The sequence below is a fragment of the Mustela nivalis genome (assembly GCF_964662115.1).
Source record: "Mustela nivalis genome assembly, chromosome: 6".
Taxonomy (NCBI): domain Eukaryota; kingdom Metazoa; phylum Chordata; class Mammalia; order Carnivora; family Mustelidae; genus Mustela; species Mustela nivalis.
In genome coordinates, this window is record NC_139025.1 from 115,665,668 (window position 1) to 115,689,718 (window position 24,051).

The 24,051-nt window shown below is 37.1% G+C and overlaps 1 protein-coding gene across 3 annotated transcripts in view; it reads left to right on the forward strand.

The window, feature by feature from the left end:
* The window catches only part of REC114 (REC114 meiotic recombination protein), a 106,781-nt gene that overhangs the window by 19,342 nt on the left and 63,388 nt on the right, over window positions 1–24,051 (forward strand). For 2 of the 3 annotated variants that reach the window (XM_082735796.1, XM_082735797.1), the window contains exon 2: window positions 973–1,062. The exons of the other annotated variant lie outside the window; for it this stretch is intronic. In XM_082735796.1, coding sequence (XP_082591922.1) covers window positions 973–1,062 — 90 coding nt within the window. The remainder of the gene's footprint in view (window positions 1–972; window positions 1,063–24,051) is intronic. 3 annotated transcript variants of the gene reach the window in all.

The following is a 24,051-nucleotide window of genomic DNA, read 5'->3' on the forward strand; positions in this document are numbered from 1 at the left end:
CGATCCCAGGACGCTGGGATCATGACCTGAGCCGAAGGCAGCTGCTTAACCAACTGAGCCACCCAGGTACCCCGGGGCACCATATTTTAAGAGTGACATTGAGGGGTACCTGGGTGGCTCAGTGGGTTAAAGCCTCTGCCTTCAGTCATGTCATGATCTCAGGGTCCTGGGATCGAGCCCCGCATTGGGCTCTCTGCTCAGTGGTGAGCCTGCTTCCTCCTCTTTCCCTCTCTGCCTGCCTCTCTGCCTGGTTGTGATCTCTGTCAAATAAATAAATAAAATCTTAAAAAAAAAAAAAAGAGTGACATTGACAAATTAAAGCTCATCCAAAGGAAAGCACCGGGTTTTGAGATGTTGTAAAAAATGGATTTATATGACTGAAGAAACTAGTACTCTGAAGTCTCACAGCAACCCTGTAAGGCATTATCCCTATTTTAAGAAAGGAAACAGGCTCAAAGATAACTAATAACTTATTAATATGTTACTGAAAAGTGGTTAGTTCAGGGCCCACAATTCTTTATTTTTAAATTAGTATCCTCTTCATTTCAAAATACTTAATTTAGTAATATTTTTTAAAAGCTGGCTGTTATCCCTGCTCCGCAGGAAGCCTGCTTCCCTCTCTCTCTCTCTCTCTCTGCCTGCCTCTCTGCCTACTTGTGATCTCTGTCTGTCAAATAAATAAATAAAATCTTTAAAAAAAAAAAAAAAGCTGGCTGTTAGCCCCTTTTATAAAGGAGAAACTTGAAAGTATAAGTGTTGTGTTGTACTGACTGAACCAGTAAGGTGCCCCTACTGGATAATACTTTTTAAAAAATCTTTATAAATAAATAAAGTCTAAAAGCTGGTTACAGATTAAATGGAAGGAAAGGGAACATTCTGAGTAGGAAGATCAGTGTGAAAAGATATACATTTACTAGTATTACAGAAATGTATTGTTTTACCCGCATTTCTCTCACTCTCTTCTTTTCCAAGGTTTTTGACTCCAGTGAAGAATCTGGGTATCTTGTTCTCACCATCGTTATATCAGGTCATTTCTTCATTTCCCAAGGACAGACACTGCTGGTAGGTTTTATGCATACAGTTTTATATGCAAATATATTTCTTTATCTTTGTAGCTTTACATTAATTTTTGTACCCTCAAGCTTCTTCAGGGCTGCAGAAATTCATCATGTTCAACAAAGTAAGCATTTATCAATGTTCTGTAGCAGAGGGAAATACAAAAATATACCGAATATTGCCTGGCCGAAAGGGGTTTATGGTTCTGTTTTGGGAGCCAAAGTGGATCAAAGGATTGAGATTAACCAGTATTAGAAAGGATTCTTAACTGGGGAAATTGGGTTGAGACAGGCTAAATTTATGGAGAAATGTGTGGAGGGTTTTTCAGAGAAGGTAAAGAACATAAGCAGAGGGATAGATCTGAAGAAGTAGCTAGAAGAAAACTTGAAGCATGCTATTATTAACTTCCATAGCCCTCTATAAAACTAATTTTATAAAGGTCCATTTGTCCTTTAATCTGAGCATATACACATACATATTGTAGGAAATTTTTGAAATGAAGAAGTAAATAAAGGAGAAAATAATAGTCATTTTGCTTGAAAGTTTGGGTTTGAATTGGTATTTAGAAACAAAATGAAAAAACAATCAACTTACAGTCAAAGAATTGTAAAAGGAAGAAATAGAAGGGAAGAGTATTATATCCTTTGCCTGTGAGTGATATCTGTATACAAATTCTTACAAATATTTACTGAATATCAACAGAGGCATAATTTATTCACATAACAGATATTTATTGAACAATTATTATGTGCTAGGCATCCTAGATGCTAGGGATACAGCAGTAAACAGCAGAGATATAAATCTATCATTGTGGAATGTCATTCTTGTGGGGAAAGACATCATGAACAAATAGGTCAAATATATTTAAAAGATATGAATTTTTGGTGAATCCCTTACACATTCTGTTAGGATGGCAGCATCCCATAGTTGTACATTGCAATGATTCATCTTTCCATGGAGTGTCTTCAAGGTCCTCTTTGTTTTCCTTGTGATTTTTAAAACTGCAGCAATGGTTGTATCATTTTTGCTTTATTTGCCCAGTTAGGGCTTGTATTAGTTGCAGAGGATAAGATATTTTCTTCAGCTTCAAATGAAGAATATTCCAGACGGTGGACTGGGGCTGCCTAGCCCACAGCTAGTTCTCCTCTGTCAGTATTGTGAGTCTTTGCTGAATGATGACATTAAGGCAATTTGGCTTCCTTACACAGGGGGCCATCTTGTGCTTTGTCTGTTTCATCTGTTTGTACCAGTGGTAAATGTTGTTACAAACTGATAGAGGTTTCTTTGTATCATACATGAAATGATTTTTGCAATGCAGTTACAAAACTAAGTTTATCAAATTCCACACCCACTACTGAGAAATACAAAGGTAACTACAATTTGTTGCCTGTTGCATATACATATATGCCTTATATATTGGATAATACATTAAAAAAATTCTAAGTAGGGTCCATACCCAGTATGGGGCTTAAACTCATGAACCTGAGATCAGGAGTCTTGTGTTGTACTGACTGAACCAGCAAGGTGCCCCTACTGGATAATACTTTTAAAAAAATCTTTATTAAGCGCTTTTTAAAACTCAGTTTTATTGAGGTGTAATTTACATAAACTCAGTAATTTTTAGTGTTCAATTTGATGTGTTTTGTTTTTGAGAGAGAGAGTGCCCACATGCACTCAAGCGGGGAGGGGAGGGGCAGAGGGAGAGAGAGAGAATTTTAAGCAGGCTCCACGACCAGCATGGACGGAGTCTGATGCAGGGCTCAGTCTCAAAATCCTGAGGTCATGACCTGAGCTAGAATCAAGAGTTTGATGCTTAACCAACTGAGCTAGCTACCCAGGCACCCCTGGTGTGTTTTGATAAATGAATATAGTTGTGTAACCGTTGCTAAAATCATGATGTAGAACATTCCAATTAACCCTGATAGTTTCCTTATACCACTCTGTAGGCAGTCTCCTCTGTCTACTCTTGGAGATCTGCTTTTTCTTGCTATTGTTTTCCTTATCTAAAATTTCATGTAAATGAAATCCTAGGATATGTAGTCTTTTGTATCTGGCTTTTCCACTTAGCAAAATGCTTTTGAATTCATCCATATTTGTTCCTTTTCATTACTGAATAGTATTCACTTATCTGTGTAAACCACATTAGCTTATCCATTCACCTTTTGATAGACATTTGGGTTTTTCCTTTTTTGTTGTTGTTGTTACTATGAGTGATGCTGGGATAACCATTTGTATAAAGCCTTTGTATTGAATGTATGTTTTCATTTTTCTTTGATAAATTCCCAGAGAGGAACTGTCACTGAGTCACGTGGTACATCTGTGTTATAAGAAACTACACAGCTGGTTTTCAAAGTGGCATTCCAACAGTGGGTGTGAGGGATCCAGTTGTTCCATGTCCTTACCAACACTTGGTATTGTCCTTCTTCTTAAGTTTAACTCTCCTAATGGATGTCTAGTGATATCTCATGGTAACTTGCATTCCCACAGTGATTAGTGACATTGAACAACTTTCTGTGTGTTGACAGGTATACCTTAGAGGTATTGCAGGTTAAAACCTGCAATATGTTATTAGGCCATATAATAAAATAAATATCACAGTATGGTGAATCAAATGCATGTTTTGGTTCCCAGTGTATGTATAAGTTAAGTTTACCCTACACTGTAGTCTATCAAGTGTGCCATAGCGTTATGTTTAAAAAAAAAAAAAAGTGTACATACCTTAAGTAGTACTCTGTCTAAAAAATGTTTACCACCATCTGAGTCTTCAGTGAGTCATCATCTTTTTGCTAGTTGGGGGCGGGGTAGGGGGATTGGCCCTTGCCTCGACGATGCTGCCTGCTGACATATCCGGGTGGTAATTGCTGAAGCTTGGGATGGCTGTGGCAATTTCTTAAAATAAGACAGTAGTGAGGGGCACCTGGGTGGTTCAGTCGGTTAAGTGGCTGCCTTCAGCTCAGGTCATGATCCCAGGATCCTGGGTTCGAGTCCCACATCAGGCTCCCTGCTCAGTGGAGAGCCTGCTTTTCCCTCTCCCCCTGCCTGCCGCTCTGCCTACTTGTGCTCTTTCTTTCTCTGTCAAATAAATAAAGTCTAAAAAAAAAAAAAAAAGACAGCAGTGAACTTAGCTGCATTGATGGACTCTTTCCTTTTACCAACAACTTCTCTGCAGCATGTAATGCTGTCAAGATTGTTGCAATTAAGTCCCATCTTCAGGCTCCACTTTTTTTTTTTTTTAAGATTTTATTTATTTATCAGAGAGAGCAAGAGGGGGAGAGAGCAAGCACAGACAGACAGAATGGCAGGCAGAGGCAGAGGGAGAAGCAGGCTCCCCGCCGAACAAGGAGCCCGATGTGGGACTCGATCCCAGGATGAGCCGAAGGCAGCTGCTCAACCAACTGAGCCACCCAGGCGTCCCTCAGGCTCCACTTCTAATTCTAGTTTTCTTGCTGTTTCCACCATAGCTACAGTTACTTCCTCCACTCAAGTCTGGAACCCCTCAAAGTCCTCCATGTTGACTGGAATCCACTTCTTCCAAACTCCTGTTAATGCTGATGTTTTATCTCTTCCCCTGAATCAGAAACTAGAATAGTTAATTCTTTCCAGAAGGTTTTTAATTTACTTTGCCCAGATCCATCAGAAGAATCTCTAGTTAAGGGAGCTATGGCCTTATGCAGTGTATTTCTTAACAAAACTTGAAACTCAGAATGACTTCCTGATCCATGGGCTACAGAATGGCTGTTGTGTTTGCAGGCATGAAAGCAACGTTCATCTCGTTATACGTTTCCATCAGAGATCTTGAGTGACCAGGTGCGTTGTCAGTGAGAAGTAATATTTTGAAAGGAATCTCTCAGAGCAGTAGGTCTCAATAATGAGCTTAAAATATTTAGCAAACCATATTGTAAAAAGATGTGCTGTCATCCAGACTTTGTTGTTCCATTTATAGAACCAGGCAAAGTAGCTTTACCAGAATTCTGAAGGGCCCTAGGATTTTTGGAATGGTAAATGAGCATTGACTTCAGCTTCAACTCATCAGGTGCATTAGCCTCTAACAGGAGAGCCAGCCTGTCCTTCGAAGCTTTTGAGGCCAGGTGTGGACTTCTCCTCTCTACCTGTGGAAGTCTGACATGGCATCAATATAAGGCTGTTTCATCTACCCTGAAAATCTGCTGTTTAATGTAGCCACCTTCATTATGATCTGCTTCATTATTGTCTGTTATAACCTGCTGCTTCACCTTGCATTTTCATGTTATGGAGATGGCTTCTTCCCTTACCCCTCCTGAGCTACGCTGTGCTGGCTTCAGACTTTTCTTCAGCAGCTTCCTCACCTCACAGCCTTCACAGAATTGGAGAGAGTTAGGGCCTTGCTCTGGATTTGGCTTTGGCTAAAGGGAATGTCATGGTTGGTTTGATCTTCTATCCAGAGTGCTAAAACTTTCTCCATATCAACAAGAAGACTTGCTTTTGAATCATTCATGTGTTCACTGGAGTAGGAATAACACTGTTAATTTCTTTCAAGAACTTTTCCTTTGCATTCACCACCTGGCTAACTTGTTTGGTGCAAGAGACCTAGCTTTCAGCCTATCCCAGCTTTCAAGGTGCCTTCCTCACTAAGCTTAATCAGTTCTGGCTTTTCATTCAGAGTGAGAGACGTGACTCTTTCACGTTGAACACTTGCAGGCAATTTCTTTCTTTCCTTCTTTCTTTCTATCTTTCATCTTTCTTTCTTTCAGATTTTATTTATTTGTCAGAGAGAGAGAGAGAAACAGAGTGAGCACCGGCAACACACACAAGTGGGGGGGAGCAGCAGGCAGAGGGAGAAGCAGGCTCCCTGCTGAGCAAGGAGCCCGGTGTGGAACTCAATCCATGACCTGGGTTCATGACCTGAGCTGAAGGCAGATGCTTAACTGACTGAGCCACCCAGGTGTCCTTAGAGGCCATTTCACTGTGGGGTTATTACTTGGCCTAATTTTGATATTGTTATGTGTCAGGGAATAGGGAGACGCACGGAGAGGGAGAGAGCTGGGGGAACTGCTGGTTAGCAGAGTAGTCAGACCACACAACATTTATTAGTTTGCTGTCTCAGATGGGTGTGGCTCCTGACTCCCCAGAGCAATTAGAGTAGTAGTATCAAAGATGACTGATCACAGATCACCCTAACAAATACAGTAATAATGAAATAATTTGAAATATTGTGAGAATTACCAAAACATGACACGAAGACATGAAGTGAGCAAATGCTATTGGAAAAGTGGCACCAGTAGATTTGCTTTGTACAGGATTGTCACAAAACTTATATTTGTAAAAACAACAGCATATGAGAAGCACAAAAGCTAAGTATTGCACAAAACAAAGTGCGATAAAATGACATATTCTTCTGTTTTCCTGTATTTGCTCTTCATATGTTTTTTTTTAAGATTTTATTTATTTATTTGATTGAGATTACAAGTAGGCAGAGAGAGAGAGGAGGAAGCAGGCTCCCCGCTGAGCAGAGAGCCCGGTGCAGGGCTCCATCCCAGGACCCTGAGATCATGACCTGAGCCGAATGCAGAGGCTTTAACCCACTGAGCCACCCAGGCACCCCAACTCTTCATATGTCTTACTAGTGTAGTACCTGTTTATGTTTTTTAATCGTTTTTAATTGGAGTTGTCTTTTTATATTTGAATTTTAAGAGTTCTTCTGATTACAACTCTCTTATCAGTAGTATTTTCTGCAAATTTATCTCTCAGGGACGCCTGGGTGGCTCAGTTGGTTGAGCAGCTGCCTTCGGCTCAGGTCATGATCCCAGCGTCCTGGGATCGAGTCCCGCATCGGGCTCCTTGCTCCTCGGGGAGCCTGCTTCTCCCTCTGACTCTGCCTTCCACTCTGTCTGCCTGTGCTCACTCTCGCTCGCTCTCTCTCTGACAAAAAAATAAATAAAATCTTTAAAAAAAAAATTTATCTCTCAGTCTGTGGCTTACCTTTTTGTTTCTTATCAGTCTTTTGAAGAGCAGAAGCCTAAAATTTTGATGAAGTACCTTTTTTTCCTTTATGATTCATGCTTAATTATCCTGTTTTAGAAATTATTGTCAACTTCAAGATTGCAAAAATATTTTTTCTGTTTTCTTCTGGAAATTTTGAAGTTTTAGCTCTTATATGTAGGCCTATGGTCCATTATGAATTTTTAGTATTATTTAATAACACTAATATTTATTATTTTGCATAGAGCCCCTTCTTCCCTTTGATTAAGGCAATGTGGTATTGAGAAAAATGACTATATTATGAAATATCATGGATCTTAAGGAATCTACTTCTGGAACCACTGAGTTAGTTTTTAATGTATGGTGAGAGTTAAGGGTCAGGGTTATATTTTTTCAGATAGAATGATCCAGCACCATTTGTTAAAAACTCTAGCCTTTTTTCATTGATTTACCTTGGTACCTTTGGGAAAATCAATTTGGTATGTATGTGTGGGTGTATTTCTGGACTCTCTCTTCTGTTCTATTGACCTATACATCTGTCCTTACTCCAGGAAGAGACTGTCATGATTACTTCAGCTATGTTGTAATTTTTGAAGCAGGTAATATAATTCCTCCAAATTTGTTTTCTCAACGATGTTCTGGCTGTTTTAGGTTATTTGCATTTCCATATATATGTTAGAATCAGTTTTCCTACCCCAAAACACCCTGCTGGGGTTTTGACTATGATTTCTTCAAATCTGTAAATCATTTGGGTAAAAATTGACATTTTAATATTGAGTCTTCTGACCTGTGACCATGTTATAATTATATTCATCATTCCATTTGCTTATATACTTTTCCTCAGCAATGTTTTGCGGTTTCCACAATAGACCTGGCACATATTTAACTAAATTTATTCACAAACACTTCATAATTCTTACATTATTGTAAAAAGAATTTTATAAATCTCAATGTCTAATAGTTTGTTGCTAGTGTGTAGAAACACAACTGACTTTTTATCACATTCACTTTATATCCTGTGATGTTGCTGCACTCATTAGTTCTATAGTTTTTTAGATGTTTTTATAGAATTTTACATGTAGATGATCTGTTGTCTGTGAATAGAGTTTTACATTCTTTTCAATCTATCTATTCTCCCCTGTCTCCCTTCCTTTTCCCCCAGATGACACTGGCTAGGACATCCTTTACAATGTTGAATAAGAATGGTGAAAGTTGATATCGTTGCCTGATCCTGATCTTAGGGAAAAGCAGTCTCTTCACCAAAAAGTATAATGTTAGCACTGAGGTTTTTGTAGATACCCTTTACAAGACTGAGGAAGTTCCCTTCTATTCTAGTTTGCTGAGAATTTTAATCATGAATAGGAGTTGAATTTTGTTGAATGCTTTTTCTGCATCTACTGAGATGAATTTCCTTTTTTATTTCCAGTTATGTTGATGTAATACATATTTTAAAATATTCAGTTCTTATTGAATCTACCTTTATTGCAGGAGTATTTGATTTTTAAAATGATGTACATGTGTTTAAAAATGATTAAAAATAAGAATGCATACTAAAAAATGTACCCCCTAAATTAAAGAATAATTTTTTTCAGTTCATACAGTTTATTCACAGTATTTTCTAGGTTCCACAAGAACCAACATACAGAAGAGCAAAATGCATTTGGAATCATAACACATTTTAATTACAATTTTATGTTGATATTACATTTACACACCCTCCCCTCTCATGTTAATCTGGGTTGTGATATATTTTTAGAATTTTTCCCATAAAAGGTAGGGAAAGGACAGCTATGGAAAGTTTTAGCCACTTCCGTTTTTGTAAGAGAATCCAATTGTTGGCATGGATTAAAATGTGCTATATTTGTATTATCTTTGTGGAAGCTATACAAACCCCTAAAAAAGTCATTTATTTCAGAGAAATTGATGGCTAGGGCCTAGTAACAGTTCCCTCTGTGATATGTTTTTGTAGAAATCCAAACAGGTCAACAAGGCTTTGGGCTTTTTGCTTGAACCTCGCAGCTATTTCAACATAATTCCTCTTAAACCTCATATTTCTCTGATTGTCTTCTCCTGTTGAGGCCCATGGGAACTTAATGTTTCAGATTAAATTTAGCTTGGTGTCCAGTAATACCATGGGTTTCCATTTTGCTTGTTCAGTTAGCACGTGCAGTCATGTGATGATATCACTGCCAGAGGGTTCCACACGTACCCACCACTGGTCCATTCTCTTGCTATTTCCTGTGGAGGGTTAGTATGGCAAGAAGGCAGGGAGACTTTTGCTCCATCCTCAGTCTACCTTGTACTTGAGTGCATCTGGTTTCCCCTTTCTGGACTTGGCATTTTAAGCAGAGTCTCCCTTGTCTATTTGGTCTTTTATTTTATTTTTTTATTTTTATTTTTAATTTTTACTTTTTTTTGTTTTGTTTTGGGCTTTTAAAATTTGTTTTTAATTGCCATAAATGCCATAAGACTTACCGTTTTATCTCTTTTTAAGTGTATAGTCTACTGATATTAAGTACATTCATCTTATTGTGCAGCCTATGCTACTATCCATCTCCAGAGTCTTTTCACTTGCAAAACTGAAACTCTATACCCATTATACCCATTATACTCATTAAACAGTAGATCCCCACTTCCAGCCCAGCACCTGGCAACAACAATTCTACCTTCTGTCTCTGTGAATGTAACTACTGTAGGTACTGCATTCAAGCAGAATCATACAGTATTTGTCCTAAGGTTTATCCATTGAAACAGGTATCAGAATTTCCTTCCTTTTTAAACTGAATAATAGTCCATTGTTTGTATTTACCACATTTTGTTTATTCATTTATCTGTCACTAGACAAAGGTTTTTTCCAATTTTTGCTCACTGTGAGTAATAGTGCTTATGAACATGACCCTGCTTTCAATTTTGGGGGGTATATACCCAGAAGTGGGATTATTGGATCCTATACTTCTATCTCAATTTTTTGAGGAACTGCTGTACTTTTCTCCACAGTAGATGCACTATTTTATACTCCCACTACTAACACTGCACAAGGGTTCCAATTTCTCCACTAACACTTGTTAGTTTGTTGTTGTTTCTTTAGTTAAGGTATCACGGACATAACATATTAGTTTTAGGTGTAGAGCATAATCATTTGATATTTGTATACATCGCTAAATGATCATCACAACCATCTACTTAATATGTCACCTTATATATATGTTGCATAAAACCCTTTTTCTTGTGATGAGAAACAAGATTTACTCTCTTAGCGCTATCAGATATGCAATACAGTATTATTAACTGTAGTTACCATGGTATACATCTCTGACTTATTTGTGTATTTATTTTAAAAATATTTATTTATTTATTTATTTATTTGACAGAGAGAGAGAGAGCATGAGTGCGCTATCACAAGTAGGCCAAGAGGTAGGCAGAGAGAAGGGGAAGCAGGCTCCCTGCTGAGCAGAGAGCCTGATACTGGCCTTGATCCCAGGACCCTGAGATCATGACCTGAGCCAAAGGCAGAGTCTTAACCCACTGAGCTACCCAGGTGCCCCTCCAGGACTTATTTATTTTGCAACTAGAATTTTGTACCTTTTACGGTCTTCATATCTCTTCCTCCCTCACCCTGGCCACTCCCAACAGTATCTACTTCTAGCAACCACCAGTCTGTTCTCTGTGTCAAAGGAGCTTGTTTTTTTGGTTTTGGTTTTTAGATTCCATTCATCTACTGAATAGACACTTAAGGTTGTTTCCATATGTTGGCTATTATAAATAATGATGCAGTAAATATGAGTGCATGTATCTTTTCATTTTCCTCAGATCAAATAGCCAGAAGTAGAATTGCTGGATCACATGGTAGGTCTAGTTTTAATTTTTTGAGGATCCTCCACAGTGTTTTCCATGGAGACTATGTCAGTTTACATTCCCACCAGTAGTGCACAAAGGTTCCCTTTTCTTCATATGATTGCCAACACTGATAATCTCTTGTCTTTTTGTTAATTGCCATTTTAACAGGTATAAGGTGATATTTCACTGTGGTTTTCATTTGCATGGTATAGGATCTTTTTAATGTGTTGTTGAATTTGGTTTGCTAATATTTTGTTGAAGATTTTTGCATGTGTTTTTATCATAGATGTGTTATTGGCTGATAATTTTCTTGTGGCATCCTTGTCTGATTTTGATATCAGGGTAATGCTGGCCTCATAACATGAGTTTAGAAGCATTCCCTCTTCTTCTGTTTTTTGGTTTTGTTTTTTGGAAGAACTTGAGAAGGATTGGTAGTAATTATTCTTTGAATGTTTGGTAGAATTCACCAGGGAAGGTGACTGCTCCTGGACTTACCTCTTTGGGGTGGTTTTGTGTATTGATTCAGTTTCTTTACTAGTAGTTGATCTGTTCAGATTTTCTCTTTCTTCATGATTCAATCTTAGTAGGTTGCATGTTTCTAAAAATTTATCCATTTCTTCTAGGTTGTCAAATTTGGTGACATATAATTGTTCATAGCAGGCTTGTGATTTTGTATTTCTCTGGCTTCAGTCATAAAGTCTCCTCTTTTATTTCTGATTTTATTTATTTGAGTCCTCTCTTTTTTCTTGGTGAATCTAGGTAAATGTTTGTCAATTTTGTACAACTTTTCAAAGAACCAGCTCTTAGTTTCATTGATCTTTTCTGTTATTTTACCCTCTGTTTCTTTTTTTTTTTTCATAGTAGCCATCACAATGGTTTTGAGGTTGTATCTCAGTGTGGGTTAATTTGCATTCACTAATTATTAGGGATGTTGAACATTTTTTCATGTGCTTTTTGACAAATTATCTTAGAGAAATATCTATTCAAGTCTTTGCATATTTTCTGATTAGATTTTCTTGTTATTGAGTTGTAAGATTGAGAGCTTGTTGTTGTTACTGAAGTAAAACATTTCTCCAAACATGTAACACACACACAGCAGCTGATGAATTCAGCTTCTTTTATATATATATTTTTTAAAGATTTTATTTATTTATCAGAGAGAGGGAGGGGGAGAGAGTGAGCACAGGCAGACAGAATGGCAAGCAGAGGCAGAGGGAGAAGCAGGCTCCCTGCTGAGCAAGGAGCCTGACGTGGGACTCAATCCCAGGACGTTGGGATCATGACCCAAGCCGAAGGCAGCTGCTCAACCAACTGAGCCACCCAGGCGTCAGGCGTTAGCTTCTTTTATATTAAGTCTCATGTGATTTCCTTTTTCTCTCTTGTTTCTTTCAGCATGAGTAGGTATAGGCTGATACAGACTGAGCACTGTCAGCCCTTTTTAGAGTGGGAACATGGAAGAATGGCTTCTGTGGGGGACAGCATTCTGCACCTTGCTGTACCCTCACCCAGTCACCATTAAGTGTAAGATTGCTCCTGCCTCTGCTCAGCCCTACTTGTCTCCTCCCCTCCTGGTGCTGGAGCTCCTGATCAGAGTGCATTTATCCTTCACTGAGACATTGTCTGCTTTCTCTTTCTTAAACCCATTTTAAAATGTAAAGTTCATAATTCCTTTTGAGATATTATCTCTGAAGTTAAAAAAATCCTATATGTAATTGTAAATGTATAAAAATCCACCTTTTATCAGCATCTCCCTTCTCAAGCTAGAAGTTGCAGAAACCAAAATGCTAAAGATATCCAAATGGGGGAAATTATTTCCTAAGACTTTAGCCTCTCCTTTTTATCTCACTTAGTTCTGATCCAGCATGAGGGTCTTCACCTAAATAAAACTATATCTGAAACATAGGAGCTAAATGGTCTTGAGACCATTTTAATTCTGTCTTCTTGGGAAACATCCTGGAAATAATGAAGTTCATTTTGTTTTGTTTTCCTTTTAACTTTTCATGCCCAGCCCAAATATTCTTCAAAAAGAAATTGTCTCACTATTTACCAGTGGAAATATATTCCTATTTAAGTGAACTCTGGAAACTGCAAACACTAACTTTAACCTTGTTAGTTTAAGAAATATTTGTTCAAATCACAGTCTCAGCTTAAGAATCTTCTGAGAGGAAAGTCTTAGCACAGAGTTTTAAAATCAAGTTATTCACCCAGTTAAATTCTTTAAATTAGAACCAGTCTTTTTCTTTGGCTACCTTTTCAAGAAGAGGCAAGGAAGACAGAATTCTTCATAAGTATATTATCACCCCCTTCCCACATTAAAAACCTTATGATCAATTCTATCACTTTTTTCATCTTGTATCTCCCCTCCGGAGAGAATTGGGTTAGCAAGAGTTAAAGCATTTCCCTGCTTTATTTTTATACTCTCCCATATCTAAGTAAACTTCAGCACCTATGCAGTACTGGCTTGAAAAGTTGCTGACTACCCATCTAAGAGGCATGTGAAGGCCATCCTCCACCATACCTTCCCTATCTCCCTGTGGTGCTTTTAGGAACCTATGACCATCCCCACCTTCATTAGTGAGACATCCATGACTTACACATTGGACTCACTTGCCTTTCTTCTCTTAAATTATCCATTGGACTCAACTTGTCAGTAGGTAAGAGAACAGTCTGTGGACTCCAGAAAAAACTCACACAGCAGCTGCAGTGTCATCTCCTCCCAGACTTCCTCAGGCAGCATTCCCTCACTTGCCTTCCCAACACTCCTTCCAGTTCCAAACTCGTTTAACAAGGGTAGTGGTGAGTCTGTGCCAATCTCACTTCTTATGCCAACGGATGCATTTCAGGTGGGTGGAAGGAGAACGCATACTCATACACAGTGGAGTTACAGTTCTTGCTTAATTAGCAACGGAATAGAATCTTATTAGAAGTGAGGTAGCCACACATGACTGCAGTGGATACAGTGAGTCTCAGTAGTGCCTCCCTCTCTCTCTTGTCTGATGACATTGGTTTTTTCCAGGCTCTAAAAAAAGGTCACTTTTTGCTAAGCCACAGCCTTTTATATGTGAGACTTAACCTTATCATTCCAGGTATTCAGAATGTATCAGTTTCTAATTAAGGGAATGTTAACAAGCATTGGATTCGCCTCTCCATCTTTTCTATGATTGAAAGCTGTCATAGCTCAGGTATTTCTGCAGGCTTTCAGAATTCTAGAACAGTGTCTTTCACATTTTCTGTTGGGAGACTGGTGTTTTGTTGTTGGTAGTAATGGCATTATCTTTCTAGAGTAAGAATATTGAATCTTTGAATACATTTTGAAATCTCTTTTTTCTTGATTTGTCATTGGCTTTTTTGAAAGTAATTTTAATTGGTGTATAACTTACAATAAAATGTACTCACTGAATTCATGGAGTTTTGATAAATATATACAACTATATAAAGCACCATCACAATCATGATATGGAACTTTTACCCCTCCAAATTCCCCCATGCCCACCCATCCCCAGGCAACCACTCTTCCTCTCTGCTTTCTGTCACTGCAGATTAGTTTTGCCTTTGCTAACCACTGATATAAATGGAATTCTATAGTTTGCACTCTTTTCTTGTCTGATTTCTTTTACACAGCTTAATGTTTTCAAGACTTGTCCCTGTTGTTGTGTGTGTCATGTTCTCTTTTATAGATGATTAGAATTTCATTTTATGAATGTGCCTCAATTTGCTTATCCATTCATCTGTTGATTGATATTTGGATTATTTCTACTCTAGGTCCATTATAACTGAAGCTGCTATGAACATTTGTATACAGGTGTTTATGTGAATGTAATGTAAATACTTGTTTATGTTTTAATATTTCTTGGGTGATACCTAGGGGTAGAATTGCTGGGTTGCATGGTAAATGAATACTTAGGATTATAAGAAACTATTAATTACACTGTTTTTCAAAGTAGTCATATGATTTTGCTTTCCTGCCAGCTCTGTTTGATAGTCCATGTTTCTCTACATTCTTGCTAACATTGGTATTGTGCCTTTTTAAAGATTATTTATTTATTTATTTGTCAGTGATAGAGGGAGAGAGAGCGAGCGAGCACAGGCAGACAGAATGGCAGGCAGAGGCAGAGGGAGAAGCAGGCTCCCTGCCGAGCAAGGAGCCCGATGTGGGACTCGATCCCAGGACGCTGGGATCATGACCTGAGCCGAAGGCAGCCGCTTAACCAACTGAGCCACCCAGGCGTCCCTGGTATTGTGCCTTTTTAATAATTTTAGGTATTTTAGTGTCTGTGTAATGGTATGTCATTGTAGTTCACTTCTCATTACTAAATTACTAATAAAACACATATGCTTGTTGTCCAGGTTAAGAAACAGAACATTTTGGAGCACCTGGATGGCTTAGTCAGAAGAACACAGGACTCTTGATCTTGGGGTTGTGAGTTTGAGTCCCATGTTGGGTGTAGAGATTAAAATAAGTAAGTAGATAGATAGATAGATAGATAGGTAGATAGAGGCACCTGGGTGGCTCAGTCATTAACTGTCTGCCTTCAGCTCAGATTGTGATCCTGGGGTCCTGGGATTAGGTGTCACATCAGGCTCCCTGCTTGGCAAGGAGTCTACTTCTCCCTCTGCTTCTCCCTCCTGCCTGCTCATTCTCTCTCTCTCTGTGTCAAATAAATAAATAAAATCTTTAAAAATAAAAGTATAAATAAAATATATTTAAATTTATATATAAACTTATATATTTAAATTTATGTAAAATCTATTTAAATTTATATATACATATATAAATATATTATATACAATATAATAAATATAAAATAGATATAAATAAAAATAATAAATATTCTTTTAAAAAGGAAAACATTTTTGAAGTATAATTGACATATATTCTATATTAGTTTCAGGTATAGAATAAAATGATTCAATATTTGTACGTATTGTACAATATATAATCCCCAAATTATTATGGTTGACATTCATTACTATGCAGAATTACAAAGATTTTTTTCTCTTGTGATAAGGACTTAAGATCTACTCTTTAAGCAACTTTCAAATATGCAATACCGTATTATTAACTGTAGTTCCCATGCTGTACCTTTCATCCCTGAGATTAACTTATTTTATAGCTGAAAATTTGTGCCTAAGAAATAGAACATTTTGAAGCCCCCAAAACCTCTCATGTTCCCCTCCAGTCACTATTATGTATCACCTCCCTCCTGAAAGTTAGCCACCATCCTGACTCCTAAAAGTATAGATTAATTTTGCTTGTTTTTACACTTTATATAAAATGAATAAATACAAGACTCTTCTGTGCCTGGCTTCTTTCACTCATAATTATATTTATGAGGCTTGACCATGTTGTGTGAAATTACAGATTATCCATTCTTGTTTTGTGAATATATGACAATTTACTTAATTTACTGTATTGTTTGATATTTGGGTAATTTCCAAATTTTAGCTATTACAAATAGTGCTGCTGTGAACATTCTAGTACATATTTTTGGGTGAACATTTGTATATATTTTGTTGAGCATATAGGTAGGAGTGGAATATGTGAGTTATAAGATAGCACTTCTCCAACATTAGTGTACCTATGCTACATTATATGTACCATATATGTACCAATGTACCTATAACCTTGGCTCTTAGTAAATTGCTGATTGTGAATCAGCAGATTTTGGATGTGGTCTGAGATTTTATGTTTCTAACAAACTCCTAGGTTTGCTGTTGCAACTGATGATGCTGCTGTTACTGATCCCTGGACACACTCTGAGAGACATGCCTGTGTTCAGCTTTGGTAGATACTGCCGAAGAGTTTTCCAGAGTGATTATGCCCATTTTATATTCTTGTTAATAATGTATGAGAGTGCTCCACATTCTTGACAATACTTGGAATCTTCTCTTTATTTTGGCAATTTCGGTAGGTACGTAGTAATGTCTTATTGTGGTTTTAATTTCTATTTTTCTACTTAGTAATGAAATTATGTACTTTTCCTTATATTTATTGGTGGTCTGGATATCCTCTTTTGTGAATTGTATGTTGAAATCTCATTTTTTTACTGGGTTTTCATTGATGTTGTTTTTCCTTATGCTATTACAGTTCTTATTCTATTACATCTGTTCATCTCCTTATTCTTAATTTTCTTTTCATTGAACTCCCTACTTATTTCTACCTTACTCTTTTGTTTTGTTTTGTTTTTTGTTTTTTATTTTCAGCATAACCGTATTCATTGTTTTTGCACCACACCCAGTGCTCCATGCAATCTGTGCCCTCTCTAATAACTACCACCTGGTTCCCCCAACCTCCCCCCACCACTTCAAACCCCTCAGATTGTTTTATTTCTACCTTACTCTTAGCCAAACTTCAGTCTGCTACACAATATCTGATCTGTCATCTCGGTTTCAAAGAACGTGTTTTTTTTAAATTTTATTAAATTTCAAACAAAGCAATTTTAATTAAAATTTACTTCTGTTTCCAAGGGTTTTTTCAAAACTGTATGCCCTTTTCTGTATCTTGAGTGTTTTTTTCCTTTTCCTTTTTTGCTGCAGAATGGTTTCATAGGCCCCGTACATGTTTTTTTCCTCCTCTTCCCCTCTTCCCATTCTTTTTCTCTTCTTCTTTCTCTTCCTCCTTCTCTACCTCTTTCTCCTCCTTTTTTCTATTTTATTCACCCTTATGCTGGGAGAAGTCTCATCCAGGGCCTGTGTGTGGATTCATTTGCAGTAACCTTACTGTCCTTGGACACTAATAGATTTTCTTTTCAAATATTACAGAAGTGACCTGGTTGATAGAAATTTACATTTCTGTTCATATACCTAGAAGCCTGAGAGGAGTGGCTTGCGAGCCTGTCCCAGCAGGGAGTGATGTCTCTGTCTAATTTCTTCTATGAGGAATGAGACTCTTTCAGAGCTATGAGGCTAGCTTTTGGTAGCCACAAGGCCAGTTATATACTATAGTTATTCATCCACCTTCCTAGTACCTCTGTCCACTGTTTCTGGGTGAAATTGCTAGATTTCCTAGACCATCATTTTGTACATTTCAGTGCATATCCTGCAGTACAGCTGTTTCCAGTGCTCTTGATTCCTAGATTTCACATGAAAGATTTCTTATTTTTTTCCTATGGTGCAATCTTCCCCTAGCTCTTGCCCTTCTTCTTCTTTTTTTTTAAATTAACATATAATTTATTATTTGTTTCAGGGGTACAGGTCTGTGAATCATCAGTCTTATAACAGCACTCACCATCACACATACCCTCTCCAGTGTCCATCACCCATCCACCCTATCCCTCCCACCCCAAACCCCTCCTGCAGCCCTCAGTTTGTTTCTTGAGATTAAAAGTCTCTTCTGGTCTGTCTCTCTCCCCAGTCCCATCTTGTTTCATGTTTCCCTCCCTCCCCCCACAACCCCCCAGATTCCTCATATCAGAGAGATCATATGCTAATGATTGACTTACTTTGCTTAGCATAACACCTGCTACTACCATCCCTGTAGTTGGAGATTTGCCCTTCTTATTAATGGCTATTTTTGCCAGTATCTCCTCTGCGTTCTGTCCAGCTCACAGCACTCCTTGTTCTCAGGAAGATAAGTCACTAGTTGGCTCTTGACATCTTTCTTCCACCCCAGATTTATCTTTCCATGTCTTTCAGAAAGTCTTCAACAGTTTTGACATAGAAATGGCATCCATTCCTAGTTTCTAGGATTGGTGTAGTTGTGTCTTATTTTAGATTTGTTTTGGAATTTTAATTGTGATGGCATGAAGGTGTTGAGTTTAATGTCTCTATTCAAGATGTTATCATCTATAAGTATAAAAACCTTTTAGATAATTTTTAATTTTTTCCCACTAAAATACCTTGTTCCACCAAAATGTATATTTTTTCACCTTAGAGTAACAAACATAGAGTTAAAGTCTTGCTGCTTTCTGTTAGGTTTGGTTGTTCATGGTATCTCAGATGAAGTTATGTTAGCAATTAATTGGGTGATAGTCTATCAGTGGACTGGAATGTCCAAGTATAAGTCAAGAACATTTTTGTACCCAAAAATACTTCACTGACTATAGTGGATCAGACAAATGAGGCCCTCTAAATGGGTGATTGTTGACCTAGGGCTGTGCTACTTTGTTATGGTAAGTGTTTTGTGATGAGTGAGTGTATATATCTAGCTTTTTGATAAGGTAATGGCTCTGATAGGGAATGTAAGGGCTTATTTAGCCTGCTTTGCTTTTAAGACTATAATTATACTTTTGTTCTGTTGGACTTCAGTGGGGTCTTTGTATGTATTTCTTGTCCTTTCTTTGGGGACCAGTTCTTGACAGTAATTTGTAAGAAAGCTTCTATTTTGTGTTTCGTCTGAAAAAATCTTAGGCATATGAAGCCAATAATAATGATCATTTCCTTTTTGTCTTTTATCTTTTTTTTTCCCTTTAAAGTGAGTCGTAACTTTGGAATAATGATTTTGAAAAGAGATAGTAGCTACTCACAAAGAGTAACTTGACATTGGAAACCCAAATGCCTCCCCCCAACTTCATTTTTAAACATCTCGGAGTCAAATATATTTGCCAGATTTTATAGATTGTGTCTTTATTCTTAAAGTTCCCATTTAATTTATCAGACTTGTAGTTTGGAAGACGAAGTGCCTCTTGGGGGCTGAATTCTGATTCTTATATTCTTATTTCGTATAGTGAAAGTTATCTCACCAGTTATCTGTGATATGTCTTATCACAATGTCATGATGATATGTTTTATCATCAATGTCATGACTCAAAAACATTGTGAATACCCTAGTCTTAAAATGTTTTTAAAGAGCAAATAGGGGCACCTGGGTGGCTGAGTGGGTTGAAGCCTCTGCCTTCAGCTCAGCTTATGGTCTCAGGGTCCTGGGATAGAGCCCTGCATCAGCTCTCTGCCCAGCAGGGAGCCTGCTTCCCCTGATCTCTCTGCCTGCCTCTGTGCCTACTTGTGCTCTCTCTCTCTGTCAAATAGATAAATAAAATCTTAAAAAGAGAAAATATAAAAAAAAAATTCATCTCTTCCTATTTTTGACTGCAACAAATTAATTTTTGTTGCATATGGCATGAATTCAGTCACATGGCACTACTCAACCAGGCTTCTAGATTCCTTCTCTGGTTACAAGGTTACAGAATTTAGAGTCTTTCTAAAAACACATTGTTGGTATAAGATTTTTTCCCCTGCAGTATTCAAGCCTGCATGAATTTTGATTGGATCAGCTTTACTTGGGTTGTTTTAAAATAGTAAATCTTTTATTATTATTAGAGAAAAGCCCTTTTTTTGTATCACTAATCATTAGCAAAGAGGAAATGAGCAATTTTGCTTTGATTTTTACTACTTAAACTCTTCTTTTTAAACCTTTAAAGTAATTTAATTCTTGTGAATATTTAGTTCTTCAGTGGAGCTTACTGAGGAGACAGAATTTATATACTTGTAACAAAGTGCAATTCCAAGTGATGTGGTTTAGATTATAAGCACTAACACCATTATTTCTTTTAAACTTGTTATTTGGAAATAATATCAGACTTAACCAAAAAGTTTGCAAAAAATAACACAGGAATACATTTTACCACATACATTTCACCCACTTTCTGCAATGACCAAAAGCAGGAATTCTGGTCTGACACAATACCATCGACTTATCTGCACATTTTATTCTTATTTTACCAGTTGTTCACTGTCCTTTTGCTGGCCAGAATCTAATTTAGGATCCCACATTGCGTTTAGTTATCATGTCTCCTTGAGCTTCTTCAGTCTGGGACACCTCCTCAGTTTTTGTTTTTCATGTGCGTCTTTGATGCATTAAGAGTATTGGCCAGTTATTTTGTAGAATGTCCTAGAAGAGAAAGATATTCCGCCTTTCTCAGTTCATCATCTCTGGAGGTACGCTGTGCTGCTATGTCTCATTATTGGTGATGATTATCTTGATCACTCGCCTAAGGTGGTATCTGCCAGCTTTCTCTATTGTAGTTTTCTTTTTATAATTGGGGAGATATTCTGACGTATGCAAGTTTCTGTTTCTCATTATACTGTTGTACTAATACTAATTTTAGCATCCATCGATGATTCTTGCCAGTAACAATTATTACTCTAGTGTTTGCCAAATGGTGATTTTCTATTTCAATGATTCTTTGCACATTTATTAATTGGAAGGGTTGTCTCTTTCCCCATGTTTATTTATTTATTCAATTATTTGATTATATAGGTATAGAATCATGGATATTTACTTTATTCCATAGATCACTATCCACAACTCTATTATTTATTTTGGTACTAGCACCATTTTTATGTTAGAATATCATGGTTCTTTTTTTTTTTTTAAGATTTTATTTATTTATTTGACAAACAGAGATCACAAGTAGGCAGAGGCAGGCAGAGAGAGGAGGAAGCAGGCTGCATGCTGAGCAGAGAGCCCAATGCAGGGCTTGATCCCAGAACCCTGGGATCATGACCTGAGCTGAAGGCAGAGGCTTTAACCCATTGAGCTTCCCAGGCGCCCCTGAATATCATGATTCTTAAACTTTCTGGTGTGCCATGAAATTTGATGTTGGGCAAAATATTCAGCTATTTTCACCTTCAGTGTGCTCAGTGTAAAGTGGAAAGAATATCTGCTCTGCTATATATAAAATAGATTTGCAAACTCTAAAATGTGATACAAATTGTAACATTGTCGTTATTTTGTTTTAAATGTCTGTGGTTGTTCAGAGAACAAAAGCTCTTTTTAGGGGTAGACTTGAGAGTTAATTCTTTTAGACTGTTCACTTATTTCAGTAGGGAGGACCAAGAATGAATGTGGAGAGAAATGGCTGATGAGATTAGAGGCAAAAGAAAGACAAAAGTAAATCATATAAATACAGAGCAATACACATTCTCACATTCTGCTGCCTACAATAAATACTTCTTGAATTCCCTAGAATATTATGCAGTAGTAAATGTATTTGACTGTTAGTTCTGAAAACTACCTTGTTTCATGTAACAAAAATATGTTGCCAAATTAAATGTGGCTTATAAAAACAACATTAACTTAATTTTTTCTGTTGTTTGGTTTGGAAACATTATCTCTGGTGTACTTTATTAAGGGTGTGTGAAACACACAAAACTATAAGGTGTTGTGAATGTTACTGCTCTTGGCTTTCTTTCCAGTTTGCTTTGTGAGTCTTTTTTGGTACCTATGATAATACTGTGCATGGAAGTCCTTGATATGACTTCCTCTTATTACATTTCTGAATCAATACGTATATATCCTGCCCAGGATCTGTACCTTCATCCTGTTTGCTCTGGATATTTAGAAGATACATGGAATGTTCAATTTATGACTTAATATTTTGTCTTTTTTCTTTTCTTTTTTTTTTTTTTTTTTTTTGGTCTTTGGGGATGAAGGTTTTATTTCTTCATGTCATCACAATCAGGCAAAAAATAGTAGACTAAACTGCTAAGTAGGTCGACCTGCCTGAGCATGGTGAGGTGGCGAATTCTAATGAGACTTCCTGACTTCAGCAGTTACTAGTGCTGGGAACAGCAAGTGGAAATAGCAATACTTGAACTGCAAATAGTTAAAGAAGAATAAATGAGTTTCCACTTTGTTCAACATTTGTAACTGAGGAAACAGAAGACTTCACACTACAGCACATTTTTTTCTATTTCATGTTAAAGGATATGGCCAAATAAAGGCATGAAATCAGAATGAAATAAAGAAGAGATCAGAGTAAGTGATTGTATTAATGGATGTGGGGTCTTTCGGTGGGCATCTTCTGTGTTCTCTTATACAGTGAAAGATTAGAAATAGACTTGCCTCATTGTTGTATATGTTTATAAAAGCTCACATGAGGCATTGAAGCTATCAAAGGTTGATGTTTTGTGCCAGTTATTTTGGAGATGGATGTTTTATAAAATTCAGAGACCTCAAAATCAACAGTAAATGCATTGAACCTCAAACTTTGGGTTTAACGTAGCTTTTGATTTCAGCTTAGAATTTCACCCTTCTTTGTTGGTTTTTGGCTCTTGACTTGTGTGCACAACGACACTCAGCTGAATTTTCCCCCTTGTCACTGCTGCTCTGGCTTGGTCTATCAAGTAATTAAAATTTTCCAACTGACAAAGGGAGGACATTGGGCACTCCCAAGGAACACCTGCCAGGTATTAGTACTTATAACTCAGTATGATTCCTTTATTTAGTTAGAGTGAAACCCATTTTGAAGGGGGAAAGTATTATGGAAGAGTGTTTAATTGCTGCAAGGCTGTGTGGAGAATTTTTAAAGAAAAATTAAGTATTCACCAGAACTCATTTTGACCATTTGCTATCTAATGCAGCCTTTTGTGCTTAAATATTTTAGATTGGTACAGAAAGAACAAAAGGATAATGAAAAAAAATTTTTTATGGAAGTATAATTAACATACAATATTATGTTAGTTGTAGGTATAGATTCTACAATTCTTTTATTATTACTATTATTTATTTATTTAATCTCCACATCCAATGTGGAACCAAAACCCATGAACCTGAGATCAAGGGTTGTACACTCCTCCAACTGAGCCAGGCAGACACCCATATATTATGGTATGTTCACAGCAATAAATATAGCCACCGCCTGTCATCATACGTTATTACAATACCTTTGACTATTCCTTGTGCTGTAGTTTTCATCTTTATGACTTATTTTTAACTGGAAGTTGATAACCTCTTCATCCTCTTTATCTATTTCTCCCATCCTCCCATCACTGACATATTTTTTATAGCTGAGTAATATTCCATCATATATATTACCACATCTTTCTCCATTTATCTGTCAATGGCCTAACATGTGATCTGTCCTGGAGAACCTACCAATATGTACTTGTAAAGAATGTGTCTTTTGCTGTTTTGGGGTGGACAATTCTGTATATATTCGTTAGGTACATCTGGTCTCATGTGTTGTTCAAAGCCACCATTTGCTTAGTGATTTTCTCTCTGGATGCTATCCATTGATGTGAGGTGTTAAAATCCCTTACTATTATTGTATTACTGTCCAGTTTCTCCCTTTTTTCTGCTAATGTTTGCTTTAGATATATAGGTGCTTTTGTGTTGGGTGCATAGATATTTACAATTGTCATGTCCTCTTATTGGATTGATCATTATGTTACGTAGTGCTCTTCTTTGTCTCTTGCTACAGTCTTTGTGTTAAAGTCTACTTTTTCTGTCCTTCTATTTGCATGGTATGTTTTTCCATC